General features: G+C 44.2%; 1 protein-coding gene across 1 annotated transcript in view; it reads left to right on the plus strand.

Moving 5' to 3' along the window:
• Window positions 1–13515, plus strand: part of LOC140908615 (guanylate cyclase soluble subunit beta-2-like) — a 36657-nt gene extending 23142 nt beyond the window's left edge. The window contains exons 14-16 of the mRNA XM_073336545.1: window positions 913–1076; window positions 6117–6212; window positions 13394–13515. Coding sequence (XP_073192646.1) covers window positions 913–1076; window positions 6117–6212; window positions 13394–13515 — 382 coding nt within the window. The remainder of the gene's footprint in view (window positions 1–912; window positions 1077–6116; window positions 6213–13393) is intronic.
• The last annotated feature ends 721 nt before the right edge of the window (window positions 13516–14236 follow it).

Here is a 14236-nt window from a genome sequence, read left to right on the forward strand (position 1 = left end):
CTTTATTACTGGTGATGATGCATGAGCCAGAAGAGCAGAGGCTAAGTATGCAGGATTTGCCCGGAGGGAAAAGATTTACTTGTGAAGTGAGCACAGTTGATTTCAAGCCACAAATATTGACCCTCACATTATTTTCACAGGGTCACTTTTCTGTGTTTAACTGCACGTTATGTTAACAGGGAACTTTGCTCACCATGGCCAAAGATGCAACTGAAGACAGACTGGTTAGGTCCCAATCCTGTGCCATGTGCAGTGGATGGGCAGGCTGCTGCCCCTGGGTGGAAGTCAGGTGGGGTTCTACCCATTGAAGTCAGTGGCGTTTTCTGGGATGCAGCTGGCTACTCAGGCACTACCCATTGCAGGACTGGGGCTTGAGTACCTTCCTGTTCGGAGAAATGTCTTGAGTAATTTTGAACACTCGTGTAACATTTAAACAGCACCTTTTCTGTTCTCTACTTTCCTAGTGTAAACAGTCTTTACAGAAGAGCGTCTAAGTTAGGCTCTGATTGCGAATATTCATGTGTATAAAGTTAAGCATGTGCGTATATATTTGCAGGACAGGGGTCTAAGCTTGATGCTCCTATGTAAAGGCCAGGGGAAAGCACAAGATGTAAGAGAGGCTGTTCACATGATAAATATCTGCTCATTGTGACATCAATGAGACTAATAGTCTGTGTCAAGCTAAGCATGTGCAAAAGTGATTGCAGGTCAGAAGCTTAGCCTCTAGGCCAACCCTAATTAGAACAATGAACTTGTGCTTTGATAGTGTTGTTCTGTTTACAAAAACAGCACTAAAAATGCATCCAACCCTACAAATATTGTTCTGCAAAATGTTTCCTTCATCCTACTCACCCCAAATCCCCGCCTGGACTTCTTTGTCCTAATGGTTGTCCCATGTCTTCCATTGTGCAGATATCTACAAAATCAAGGCTTCGAAATAGTTGAAAGGGGAGAAATTGAGGTGAAAGGCAAAGGAAAAATGACCACTTATATCTTGAGGCAAAATCTATATGCAACTGAGAATGAAATCATGGGGAGAGCAGAAAAGCAGCACTCCAGTCACACGGATCAGATGGGTAAGCTAAGAGAAATGTCTTAATCCAGATATAGGATGCACAATGACATTTCTCTCTGATCAACATAAAGCTCATACTTCACAGAGAACACCTTTGCCTCCTACAGTACACATACATCACATACTTATATCCTTGCCTTAGGTTAGAAATCTATGTCCTCAAACTAACATTTAATACAGCATCTCAAACAGTTATTTAGTCCCATAGGGCCTGATTTTCAGAGGTGCTGGGTACTTGCAGTTCCACTGATGTAAATGACAGTTTTGGTGCTTAGTATCTCTGACAATCAGGCTTAAGGTCAGCACAAACTACATTTTCTAGGGAATAACTTTAAACTGACAATACATATATGACTAAAATACAATTATTTGTAACCAAATGTAATGGACGTTGTCTTTATATTCTTGAAAATTATATTATAACCTGCTCAATTCAACTATGAAACAAATAATCCAAATTTTCTTCATTAGAAGCCCAAAGGAAAGAACCTCAAAAAATTCAGTAATTTACATCATTATGGCCCAGTATCTTTTTTTTTTTCCGTGTGTGTGTGGCTGCTAATGAGGACTTCAGACTTAAGATTCTTGCCACTTGGAAGTGAGATACTAGGGCAGGGTTGGGCAAACTATGGTCCGGGGGCCACATCTGGCCCTCCGGATGTTTTAATCCAGCCCTCGAGCTCCCACTGGGCAGCGGGATCTAGGGCTTGCCCTACTCTGGCACTCCAGCTAAGGAGCGGGGTCAGGGGCTTGCCGCACTCCGCATGGATCCCGGAGCAGTGGCATGTCCCCCCTCTGGCTCCTACATGTAGGGGCAGCCAGGTGGCTCTGCATGCTGCCCTTGCCCCAAGCGCTGCCTCCACAGCTCCCATTGGCCGGGAACTGCAGCCAATAGGAACTTCAGCGGCGGTGCCTGAGGATGGGGCAGTGTGCAGAGTCGCCTGGCCACACCTCCATGTAGGAGCTGGAGGGGGAACATGCCGCTGCTTCTGGGAGCTGCTTGAGGTAAGTGCCACCCAGAGGCTGCACCCCTGAGGCCCTCCCATGCCCCAACCCCCTTCCCCAGCCCTGATCCCCCTCCTCCCCTCTGAACCCCTCTGTCCCAGCCTGAAGCAACCTCCTGCACCCCCAACCCCTCACCCCAGCCCCACCCCAGGAACTGCACCCCCAGCCGGAGCTCTCCTCCCTCTCCCCCTCACTCTAACCCCATGCCCCAGCCCAGAGCCCCCTCACACACCCTGAACTCCTCATTTATGGCCCCACCCCAGAGCCCGCACCCCCAGCCAGAGCCCTCACCCGCCCTGCACCCTGATCCCCAATTTTGTGAGATACAATTTCCATACCCGATGTGGCCCCAAAAAAAGTTTGCCTACCCCTGTAACAGGGTGACTTTTAAAAAATAACGTTTAGATGCTATAATAGTGATGGGAACCAAGAGTTAATTTCATCATGAAACAAGCAGCAAAGAATAATAATAGAAATAGAGGAGTTACAGATGGCAAATACCTAGAGGTTAGAGATGGACCTAGATCTAGACCTTAGCTCTAAAAGACTGAGTAGTTAGAAATGGAAACGCAGTCCCTTCCCTGAAGAGTTTGCAACCTAAACAGACAAGACAGACAACTAGGGTGACCAGACAGTAAGTGTGAAAAATCGGGACAGGAGGCGGGGGGTAATAGGAACCTTTATAAGAAAAAACCCCAAATATTGGGACTGCCCCTATAAAATCGGGAAATCTGGTCACACTACAGACAACGGACTTGGGGATAAAGGTGTAACCTATAAGCAGAGGGATTAAGGTGATGGCTGGCAAATGTTACAAGTTCTTTTTAATCATTTGGGGTTTTTTTAAGTGAATATATAAGGGTGTGGTGTGAGGGCAGAGGGGAGAGTTAATAGTTGCAGAGGAATAAGAGACCAAAGAAAGGGGAGGGTGGGAAGGGGAAATGGGCAGCATAGAGACAAGGAAAAGTGGGGAACAGGGATTACAGAGACGGAAGCTACAGCAGAGAATTGGAGATGCGGGAGGGAACAAACAGACAATTAAAAAGGACCCATTAATGTTTTGAAACATGATTTAAGCAGTAGATTCAAATTGCCATCTCCTCTCCCCAATTATCACCAAAATGGCACCACTGCCTCTTGGGAAAAGTCTCTTTTCCTGAGCAAACACTCCAGCCTGGGACGTAGAATGGGAGCAGTCCCATGGCTCACACTGCAGTGTTTGTTTGAGCAGAGGACTTTTCTCAACAGAGCCATGAACTGTTCCCATTCTACAGTCCGCTGCCCTGGCTCCTGCAAGTGGGAGCCAAAGAGAATCCATGACTAACACAGCTCAACCATCACGGGAGTGGAGTTAGCTGCAAAATAAGCTTGTCTGTTTGTCTTTACAAAGCCCATCAGCTGAATAGTTGTTTCTGTGCTGCGGAAACCATGAAAAACAAAACACAATGAAAAGGAGTACTTGTAGCACCTTAGAGACTAACCAATTTATTTGAGCATAAGCTTTTGTGAGCTACAGCTCACTTCATCGGATGCATACTGTGGAAAGTATAGAAGATCTTTTTATACACACAAAGCATGAAAAAATGGGTGTTTACCACTACAAAAGGTTTTCTTTCCACCCACCCCACTCTCCTGCTGGTAATAGCTTATCTAAAGTGATCACTCTCCTTATAATGTGTATGATAATCAAGGTGGGCCATTTCCAGCACAAATCCAGGTTTTCTCCCCCCCTCCCCCCACAAACCCACTCTCCTGTTGGTAATAGCTTATCTAAAGTGATCACTCTCCTTACAATGTGTATGATAATCAAGGTGGGCCATTTCCAGCACAAATCCAGGGTTTAACAAGAACGGCGGGGGGGGAGGGGTAGGAAAGAACAAGGGGAAATAGGTTACCTTGCATAATGACTTAGCCACTCCCAGTCTCTATTCAAGCCTAAGTTAATTGTATCCAATTTGCAAATGAATTCCAATTCAACAGTCTCTCAGTGGAGTCTGGTTTTGAAGGTTTTTTGCTGTAATATCGCAACTTTCATGTCTGTAATTGCGTGACCAGAGAGATTGAAGTGTTCTCCGACTGGTTTATGAATGTTATAATTCTTGACATCTGATTTGTGTCCATTTATTCTTTTACGTAGAGACTGTCCAGTTTGACCAATGTACATGGCAGAGGGGCATTGCTGGCACATGATGGCATATATCACATTGGTGGATGTGCAGGTGAACAAGCCTCTGATAGTGTGGCTGATGTTATTAGGCCCTGTGATGGTGTCCCCTGAATAGATATGTGGGCACAGTTGGCAACGGGCTTTGTTGCAATGATAGGTTCCTGGGTTAGTGGTTCTGTTGTGTGGTATGTGGTTGCTGGTGAGTATTTGCTTCAGGTTGGGGGGCTGTCTGTAGACAAGGACTGGCCTGTCTCCCAAGATTTGTGAGAGTGTAGGGTCATCCTTTAGGATAGGTTGTAGATCCTTAATAATGCGTTGGAGGGGTTTTAGTTGGGGACTGAAGGTGACGGCTAGTGGCGTTCTGTTATTTTCTTTGTTAGGCCTGTCCTGTAGTAGGTGACTTCTGGGAACTCTTCTGGCTCTATCAATCTGTTTCTTCACTTCCGCAGGTGGGTATTGTAGTTGTAAGAATGCTTGATAGAGATCTTGTAGGTGTTTGTCTCTGTGTGAGGGGTTGGAGCAAATGCAGTTGTATCGCAGAGCTTGGCTGTAGACAATAGATTGTGTGGTGCGGTCAGGGTGAAAGCTGGAGGCATGTAGGTAGGAATAGCAGTCAGTAGGTTTCCGGTATAGGGTGGTGTTTATGTGACCATCATTTATTAGCACTGTAGTGTCCAGGAAGTGGATCTCTTGTGTGGACTGGACCAGGCTGAGGTTGAATGTGGGATGGAAATTGTTGAAATCATGGTGGAATTCCTCAAGGGCTTCTTTTCCATGGGTCCAGATGATGAAGATGTCATCAATATAGCGCAAGTAGAGTAGGGGCATTAGGGGACGAGAGCTGAGGAAGCATTGTTCTAAGTCAGCCATAAAAATGTTGGCATACTGTGGGGCCATGCGGGTACCCATAGCAGTGCCACTGATTTGAAGGTATACATTGTCCCCAAATGTAAAACAGTTATGGGTAAAGACAAAGTCACAAAGTTCAGCCACCAGGTTAGCCGTGACATTATCGGGGATAGTGTTCTTGACGGCTTGTAGTCCATCTTTGTGTGGAATGATGGTGTAGAGGGCTTCTTCATCCATAGTGGCCAGGATGGTGTTATCAGGAAGATCCTGAGGAAACTACAATCCATCGGTAATCTTCCTAATTGGTTAGTCTCTAAGGTGCCACAAGTACTCCTTTTCTTTTTGCGAATACAGACTAGCACAGCTGTTACTCTAAAACACAATGAAGATACTATGAAAGTAGGCACCCTACTTTGGTCCAGAAACAAAACTCTTTGCACCTTCATTTGCTCACATGTCACCTGACGCAGCTTTAGGCCACTGTCTTATTTAGCTTATGAAATATTGACAGATGGTGAATGTCAATGACCAAAAAGGGAATAAACGTGATCCCACTTCACATGTAACTAGGTGAAAAGACAGATTGGTTCTGGCAAGAGCTAATTGTTTTGAACTTTGGGAACTTGAAAACTACCACAGATTTATGGCGTCCTCCTAGATGTGTGCCACCATTACTCAGCACATGGTAAACAGCAGAGACTACGCATGCTATGCATTCTGGGGAGACAGTTAGGGTCAAAGCATAGAAAATGGAGGGCAGTTAAGGAACATACCCACTTGAGTGCCTAATTTGCACATGCCACTGTGGTACCTGCACACACCAATGCAGCCAGACCACTGTACATACCTTTTTTGTGAGTGCAGGTGAATTTCCAGTTTTCAAAAATGTAGCCCAGAAAGTCTTCCCTTCTCCTCTTCGCACTTTCAGGCCTTTGTTTCAAAGCTCCTCTTCCTATAAATGCCTAATATAGACCGTGCACGTTATCACACGTGTGGTCTCTTTCCTCCCTCTTCTTGTAGAGGCAGATGCTCTGGGAAATCTAGCCAGCAAGACTATTGCTGTTATGAAATACGCTGACAGCCAGCAGCTGCTCACCAGCAGCAGCCTTGCATATGGTGAGTACATCAAGGATTTGTTTCAAAATACTCCTGCTACTTTATTTCACATAAGGAGAGGGGAGGATGATCCAAAACAGTCTGCTGTCATGTCTCATCTGCTCACCATGGTGATTAGTGACATAGACCATGTCCACACTGGGGATTTCAGCCTTTTGTATTGAGGCGGCTACGTGACTGAAAACCCCTAGTGACTTGCACTGGTTCAGCTTTCCCCTGCTTGCAACTGGAGTAAACTGCACCGGTGCAGACTGTAGCTTACAGTGGCTTTGCTTGTCTACACTCGGGGTTTGTACTTGTGCAGAGGCTGTCCACTAGTGTTGTACCCTGGGCAAATCACTGTTGTAAACAAAGCCTTTGAAAATCTAGGCATAAATGTAGTTGAGTCATTGACAGGCCTACACAAGGCAAAGAACCAGGATTTACAGCTTATGCAAGGTTTAAACACAATTCTTGTAGCTAACCCAGATCATCACAGGCTTTGAGCAGTATTAAATTGTGTTAAAGCATGTTCTATTCCAATCTCAACCTATGTTAAAGCAGCTTCAATAACCTGATTTGGCCTCATCCACCATGCCTGGCCAAACAGTGTTATAACTAGTTTTATCCACAGCTTTATTCATACCCTGATGATGCTGAAGTACAGCTGTTAAAGCAGTCACGTTACTGCACTTTGTGCAGCCAGAGCCTTCCGCTGTCACATTATAGGGGGGTGTCTCTAATCAGCAGTACTGCTTTTAGTGATGCCATACAAATATACCTTGCAGCCACTACCTTCATAGCCATTTGCATTTCAGCATCCTCACTTTGAGGAGCAAGAGGACTCTTCCTCCCAGATGGAGCTTTGTGAATCTCTTTGTTTTCTCTTCACTTCAACCCTCCAATCCTCTTTCTGAGCCAGGAAGGCCTCCACTAAGGACTCCACTGTTATTATTAGAGTTACGTGGAAGGTGCTCCCATGTTATGGTGGCAGTCTGCAGTACAAAACCCTATGACAGACGGATTGACTAGTAGCCACCATGCTCCTAGAACATAACTTCCCAGGCCAGACTCACTGCTTTTAAACTGCTGGAAGGATGGGTGTGGAGTGGTACAATGCATACCTTAGGGATTTTACCCTCCTTCAGCTCCCTTTTATCCTGTGCTCTCCTGCTAGCCACCTTATGCTCATTCCCTGACTCCGGGTATGTTCCATTTCTCTTTTATTTTCCCCATCTCTCCATCAGTTAGTTGAGCAGGTTTTAGCACACTTTGATTTAGAGGTTTTAGCTCTTGTTGGTGTTTTTCTTACACAGAAGTACAGAACTTGATACGTATCAAGTGACAATAGAAGTTCAGAAACAAAATAGCTGCTCTGTCAGATAAAGCAGAACTGAATGCATCAGCTTTGCCTGTGAGAATATCTGCTCTCATGGGACAAAGCCAGAGTTTAAGAAAGGGTATCAGCAATTTTGTCAGTGTTTCCTCCTGGGATGGCTAAAAAGCTGGCTCTGTTCACAGCAGGGGACTCCTTGGTGATTTCATTTATTTTTTTTTCACACCTCTTTTTGTTCTCACTTGTTATCTGTCAGAGGCTGAAGCCAGGCTGTGTAATGGAGAGCATACAAAGGGGGATGCGGAACAGCAGCTTTCAGATCAGATGAGGACACAGCACTTTAGCGACGGCAATGCCCATTCTAGGTTCTGTGTTTTGTTGTAATAAAAGGAAAACAAGGAACAATAAAATTCAGAACATTTGTTATCAAGCACTGTAATGAAAGATAATAAAGTTTCATTCCTGATGTTTAGCAATCCAATACTGTAGTAAGAATGGTGAATTCAGTGCTTTTGCTTTCAAGGGAAACAGTTGAGCTTTTGTTCCTTATTAAAAAGTAATCTAATACTGTCTGTGTCCTCCCCAGTTGGCTCTTAATTTAAAAATGTGATATTACCTAGGACACAGCAACTGCACCTTGGATGAAGACAGCGCTCTGGTTGCTTCGCTTGTCAATAAGACTGAGTAGCAAATTTAGTCAAATAGTATTTTGTAATATTAACAACTACCCCATCATTTGACAAAATTTATAACCTACCTGAATACTTACACAAATCAAATCCTTTGCATTATCCTGAAGGCACAGAGGTAATACTGACCCAGACTTCTTGGGTTCCAGCATAGCAATTATGTTAAAAGTGAAGCTCAGTGATTCTGAGACCCAGTAATAATTGGTGCATGTAAGGTGCTGGCTAAGTATCTGTGGTCATGTCTCCCTCTAGTGGCTGGCACGTATAGTGACTAAAAAGTTGCTACCTACTTCTATGGGCGTTTATTCCTTTAGCTCAAATAACTGGGACTGAAGATCCTGGGTTCTATCCCCACTGGATAACAACATGGTAAGTTCATGACAAAGTGGCAGTCTTCAGATTCCTGAGCAGCTCAGACGTTTGCTGATGTAGAAATCATTAGTTAAGTGTGTGCTCATATTTCCCTCTAGTGGCTGGCTCAAATGGAGGGTAAGAGCCTGAGACGGCTACTGTGGGCTAACATAGCTAACCCCTTTCGCTGAGCATTGGCTGCTTGTGCTTTTGCTGCTGTTCCCATGAACAGCCTGTGGTGAGTTGGTTGCCCAGTGACATAATGCAGCATCTTTCATTGTGAGATCTCCCAATGCAGATAATTATCTCTAATTAACATAAGAGGAAACAGGGGTAGAAAGGTGAAATGATTCACCTAAGGCCACAGAGTGAATAAGTGAGTGGGAGAGCTGGGTCTCCGAGCTCCCAAAATTCCCTATTCTGGCATGTCAATCTAAAATGAAAGTCCCCCTTGTCTCTAAGCTCCCTTCCCCCGTTCTAGCTCTGGGAGATGTTCATGAAACACAAGCATTCACCACTAGGTAAGTGATTCCGGAGGGTGCCTCCCATATTGGAAGTAAGTGACAGTTAAGGTCTAAAAGCCGTACTATGGCCCATGTGAAAGGAGTTGGCAGTCCCATTCCAGGTACCAGTACCACCACCAGAGAGTCCAAACATTTGATGGGCACACAGACTGAATTTCCTTCTTACCCCTAGAGCAGAGGTCCCCAAAAGGGCCCGGGCCAGCCTCCACGGGGAACGGGGAGTGAGTGCCACCCAGCCTTGCTCCTCCCCCAACTCTGCTCTGGCCCCACCCCCAGCCGTGGCCCTGGACCCAGCCCCAACCCCATCCCCATCCTTGGTCCCCCACTGCGGCTCACCCATGGCTTCCGCTCCTGGCCCTGCCCCCAGCCCTGGCCCCTAGCCGCAGGTCTCTTCCCATTCCCAGCCCACCCCAGCTGTGGCCCCAGCCTCAGACCCTTATCTCTGTCCATGTCCCCCCACCTGAGCCCTGGCCCCACTCCCAGCATGGCTCTGGGGTGGGGGGGCACAAACAGGGTAAAGGGAGGCTTGACCATGAAAAGTTGGGAACCACTGCCCTAGAGGAGGGGGTTTGAAGAACCACATTGGCAGGGAAGCTCAAGAGTATTTACTTTTCTATTGTTTATACTCAACATCCTAATGAAAGGTGTTGAATGATTAGAAGTTGTCTTGCAACATATTACTTCTGCCACATATAAAAGCGCTGGGACGAAAGCTAAAGAATCCCTTTTCTTATTATATCAAATCCTCTAAGCCAGTGAGCATACTAAATCCACTGAATATAGTCATGGCCCTTTTGTGAGGGAACAAGGGCCTTTCAAATCCCATTTCTACCCAGAGTCATCCTGGGGCTTCACCTTATCTGGGGTCAAGAGGGATGAATTGACATCCCCCCCCCCGCCTCGCCCCCAAGTCCGTCAAGACCTCTCATATTTTTCATCAAAGGGGGAAATGACACAAATTACATGAATTGTTCGCTCTTCATGGGAAATGAATGACCTTCTCCCTCTATGCTTGGGATTGAGAATGAACATGTTTCTACACATCTGATCAGAGAGTTGCCTCAAGTGCACTTCAGGAAGAAGAGGGAAGATGAACATTACATAGGTAAACAACTGGCTCTTTAAGACACAATACAATAGCAAATTTCCTACCTATATTGACTGAGCACTTAAATCTGTCATTTATATGGGGTAATCCACATGCCAAGCCATATAATTCATAGGAGGGAATGTGAACACATCTGGGTGTTTATTTAATAGTCTCGTGGCACAGGCTTTCCTTTCCTGTGCTGCTTTTGAAGATACATTTCATTTTGTGCCCAGCAGTTTTCCTGTTACACATTATGTAGAAAAATCAACAACCACACAAGCTTGATACCATATTGTGTGTAACAAAGCCAGTCTTTTACATATGTTATATATTCACCTTTTCTCTGACATCTGCATTGCACTTGGGAAAACACTCACACGCAAAGGGATGGGCTCCAAGGAATGTAGAAACATTATCTAGCACAGGAATACTCAATTAATTTGCAGCAAGCAGCTTGTATAATACATAACATAGACTTAACATAATACACTTTGGTCATTTGCCAGAGATTCTAAATGATTAGACTGTATCAATTTACTCTTCAAACACTGATTAAAATCTCAAAACTTTCATAGCAAATGATGCATGAACCAGAGTCAGAAATGTGATGACTGAAATACTGCAATGTCACAGATTCATCACACAGCCTTTCCAAATCCACACACATTGCATTTCAGCTGGCCCCTTAAATGCTCCTCTCACATGTCCTGCTGATCTGCTCCCCCCTCTCTCCTTTGGAAAGATAATAGCTCAGACTTAATTGAAGCAAATAGGTCATTAAAACGGTAATTTTTTGTAGACATTAACATGATAGACATTCACTTACTGCCAAAGACAGGCAGAGAATGAAGGGGTGGATACTCTAAGCACATTTAGCATTAGCATCTACATAAAACCAAATGTAAGGTAAACATCCAAGGAACTAGGGGTCCTCATCTGTCCCTTCATGTTCCAAGGAATACTCATTGGGTGCAGAATAAACAACAACCCAACTGCACCAAGCTCCATCCTAGGTAGAGGCCTTGACCCACTCTCCAACTGAGAGCAAAAAGACTCTCTCCTACTCATTGTATCTAACAGCCAGACAGTGTGTAGCAGTCACTCCGATTACTTCTACCGCCTTTCTTCAGGGGAGCTCTCATTACAGCACCCGAGGTGTGCTTCATTTCCACTGGAATCCAGAAATTCTAGGCCTTCATACCTGTTATGCAAAGCACATTGGCCAACGCAGCTGTCTGCTTAAGTAACTGCCTTATCAGAAATTTATTGAAACAATACTTGACTAGCAAGGTGTTCCTGTAAATACAGTACTCTGTTCTCACTTCTCTTTAGAGAAATGGACACTATGACCATGATTTTAAAAAATGGGTGCCTACATTTACTCACCTCATTATAAACTGTCTGATTTTTAGACCTGCTGAGCAGCCTTAAATCTCTCCGCAATCAATGGGAGCAGGCACCCAATGCCTTTGAAATCAGGCGAATTTTATTAACTTGTCAAAAAGTTATTTGTATGACAATAGAACGTTATGGCGCCAACTGAGCCCAAGGCCCATTGTTGAAGGTGCTATACAAACATACAGTAAAAGTCCGTCCCTGCTCTGAAGAGCATATGGTCTAAATAGACAAGCTTGAGAAAGGTGGAAGAAAGAAATTATTATTATTTCTAGGTGAGGATTTGAGGCAGATAGGCGTTCGGTGGCTTGCCCAAATGCATACAGGATGTCTGTGGAGGTCAGCCTTTGAACTCAGGCTACCTGAATCTCAGGCAGGGCTCTAATTACAAGACCAACCTTCTTTGCCGCTATGAATTTAGAAGCCTAACTTTTGACAGCCAGTTTTGAAAATGATATTTTTTGGCACAAATTTCCTCAATATCTTCCCCTCTATGAATATAGATTTCTAAACACTGCAGTCTCCCCAAGCTTTGGTCTACAGCATTAAATCCTGCAGCGCAATGTTGGCTTAGCACTTTCAGGAATATCACAAGGGTTTTCTCCACCTTTACTGTCACTGCGTTTATGTTATCCTGTCTGAATGCTCGAATGCCTGACTTTGAGCTCTCCTGGCCCCTGCCACTGAATTATAAATATAGTCTAACACATCATTGTTCAGGTACGACTTCTGTATTCGTTTCAAGCTGCCTCCTTCACTTCAGCTTAAGCTGTACATAGACAAGAAAACAAAACGAAACAAAAAAACAGCGGAATGAGCTCATTTTTTCCCTCTCATCTCAGACATTCAGCCTGTTAGGCAGGGTTACTGGAATAAAGCAGGGAAGCTCTTTTTCCACAGCAAGCCATCTGGCTGACATAGACTCACACTGATGCTAATCTGTTGGTTTCGTTCTTTTTATTATTTTTTTTCCTGAGGAACACTTCATCTGCAGCTGTAAATTCAGACCTGCTCCCTCTGTGCACAGAGCATTCATTTTGCACACATATTTATTACCACATTATGGCCCATTGTAGGTGTCAGGAAATCATTGTTATCCTTGGTGCGTCTACGTTGTTCTAATGTCAGGGATGTACTTTCAAATGGAAATTAAGCAATTATGTTTCACATGGGGAAACCTGACAGATGCATAGATTTTTACACCACTGGCAATGTCGCTGTCACAAAAGCAGTCATTGCTCCCGGCAGACTGCCAAAGAAATATAATGTATTTCAAGAACAGGGGAAAAACGCAGGAGTAATTAAGTGTGTGATGAGAGTTCGTAGATCATGTAGCTGTTTAACTTCAAAATGTGATAATGACATGACAACGAGATCACTTAACTCATCCTTGTAAAGGAGGCTTAAAGGAACCTATTAAAATACAGACAAATGCTTTCCACGACATCTTCGCCCCACTCCAATTTAAATGAACACGATCAAGTATGTTTAATATTTTTTCTGTTAGGAATTTGTTTAAACAGGCTCCAGTGCAAAAACAGGCACTGTAAGCAGTGCTGCAGATCAGACTTATTAAATAATGCCTTTTACTTTTATCATACATCCTTCGGCTTTGTAAGTTTCTTGGGGCAGGGAGCATTAATGTTATTCATCTATAAAGGGCCATGCACAATTCTGGTCAGTATATAAAATAATTAGTGGGCTTTCAACTCAGCTGTATGTGTGTTTTTTAATTGTAATGCGATGCACACAGTATACGTTGGCTGAAATTCATGCTGTACAGTCTTCCCACTTGGTTTTTTTTTTGTTTGTTACAGGGTTTTATTCAGCAATCTTTTGTGCAGCTCCCAAGTGCCCTTGCTTAGTAGGCTCCTGCTGCTCCCAGGTTGTAACAGACCAACAGCAGTACGATCCTGGCAATCAGCGAATGCAGATATAAGGGGTTCTTATCACTCCCCTGTTGAAATCAATAGGATTGAGAACAGGATTGGGCCCAAAGAATAGAATACATTTTAAAAGGTCTGCTTCTAAAATAAATATTTGAACCAACACAGACCAGTAAATGCGTGTGTATTAAAGCAGGCTTATGTGCACAATGATCAGTTTAAATGGAAAATAGTAAATATTCTATAAAATGGACCTATTTAATAGATTTAGAGACACTCACATCCCATAGCACTATCCATGGGAGATGTACTCGTTTAATGGGCATTTTATATGGGCAAATCTTGCAGTCCTCACTCAGGCAAAACCTCTCATTCTTTGTATTACAGTAATAGCGAGAGACCCAAGCAGAGATTGGGGCCCCATTGTGCTAGGAATTGTAGAAACACAACAAGGTCCTGCCCCAAATCCTTTACAATTTTAATAGACAAGACAGACAAAGGGTTGGAAAAAGGAAGGATTGCTATTGCTGTTTTACAGCTGGGGCACAGAGAGTAAGTGACTAGCCCAAGGTTTCACTGGAAGGCTGTAACAGAGCCACGAATTGAACGCAGCTCTCTCCAAGCCAGGTCCACTGGCCTAACCAGCCTCACCCTCTCGGAGTTTTGCCTGTATAAAGGCTGAGTAAGACCTGACTCTGAAACCTTATAGGAATCAGGCCCAAGTGAAGTTTGGGTGCTCAGTACCTTGGCTCCTGTAGATAGAATTCTGCTATT

Source organism: Lepidochelys kempii, chromosome 1 (genome assembly GCF_965140265.1).
Source record: "Lepidochelys kempii isolate rLepKem1 chromosome 1, rLepKem1.hap2, whole genome shotgun sequence".
Classification (NCBI taxonomy): Eukaryota; Metazoa; Chordata; order Testudines; family Cheloniidae; genus Lepidochelys; species Lepidochelys kempii.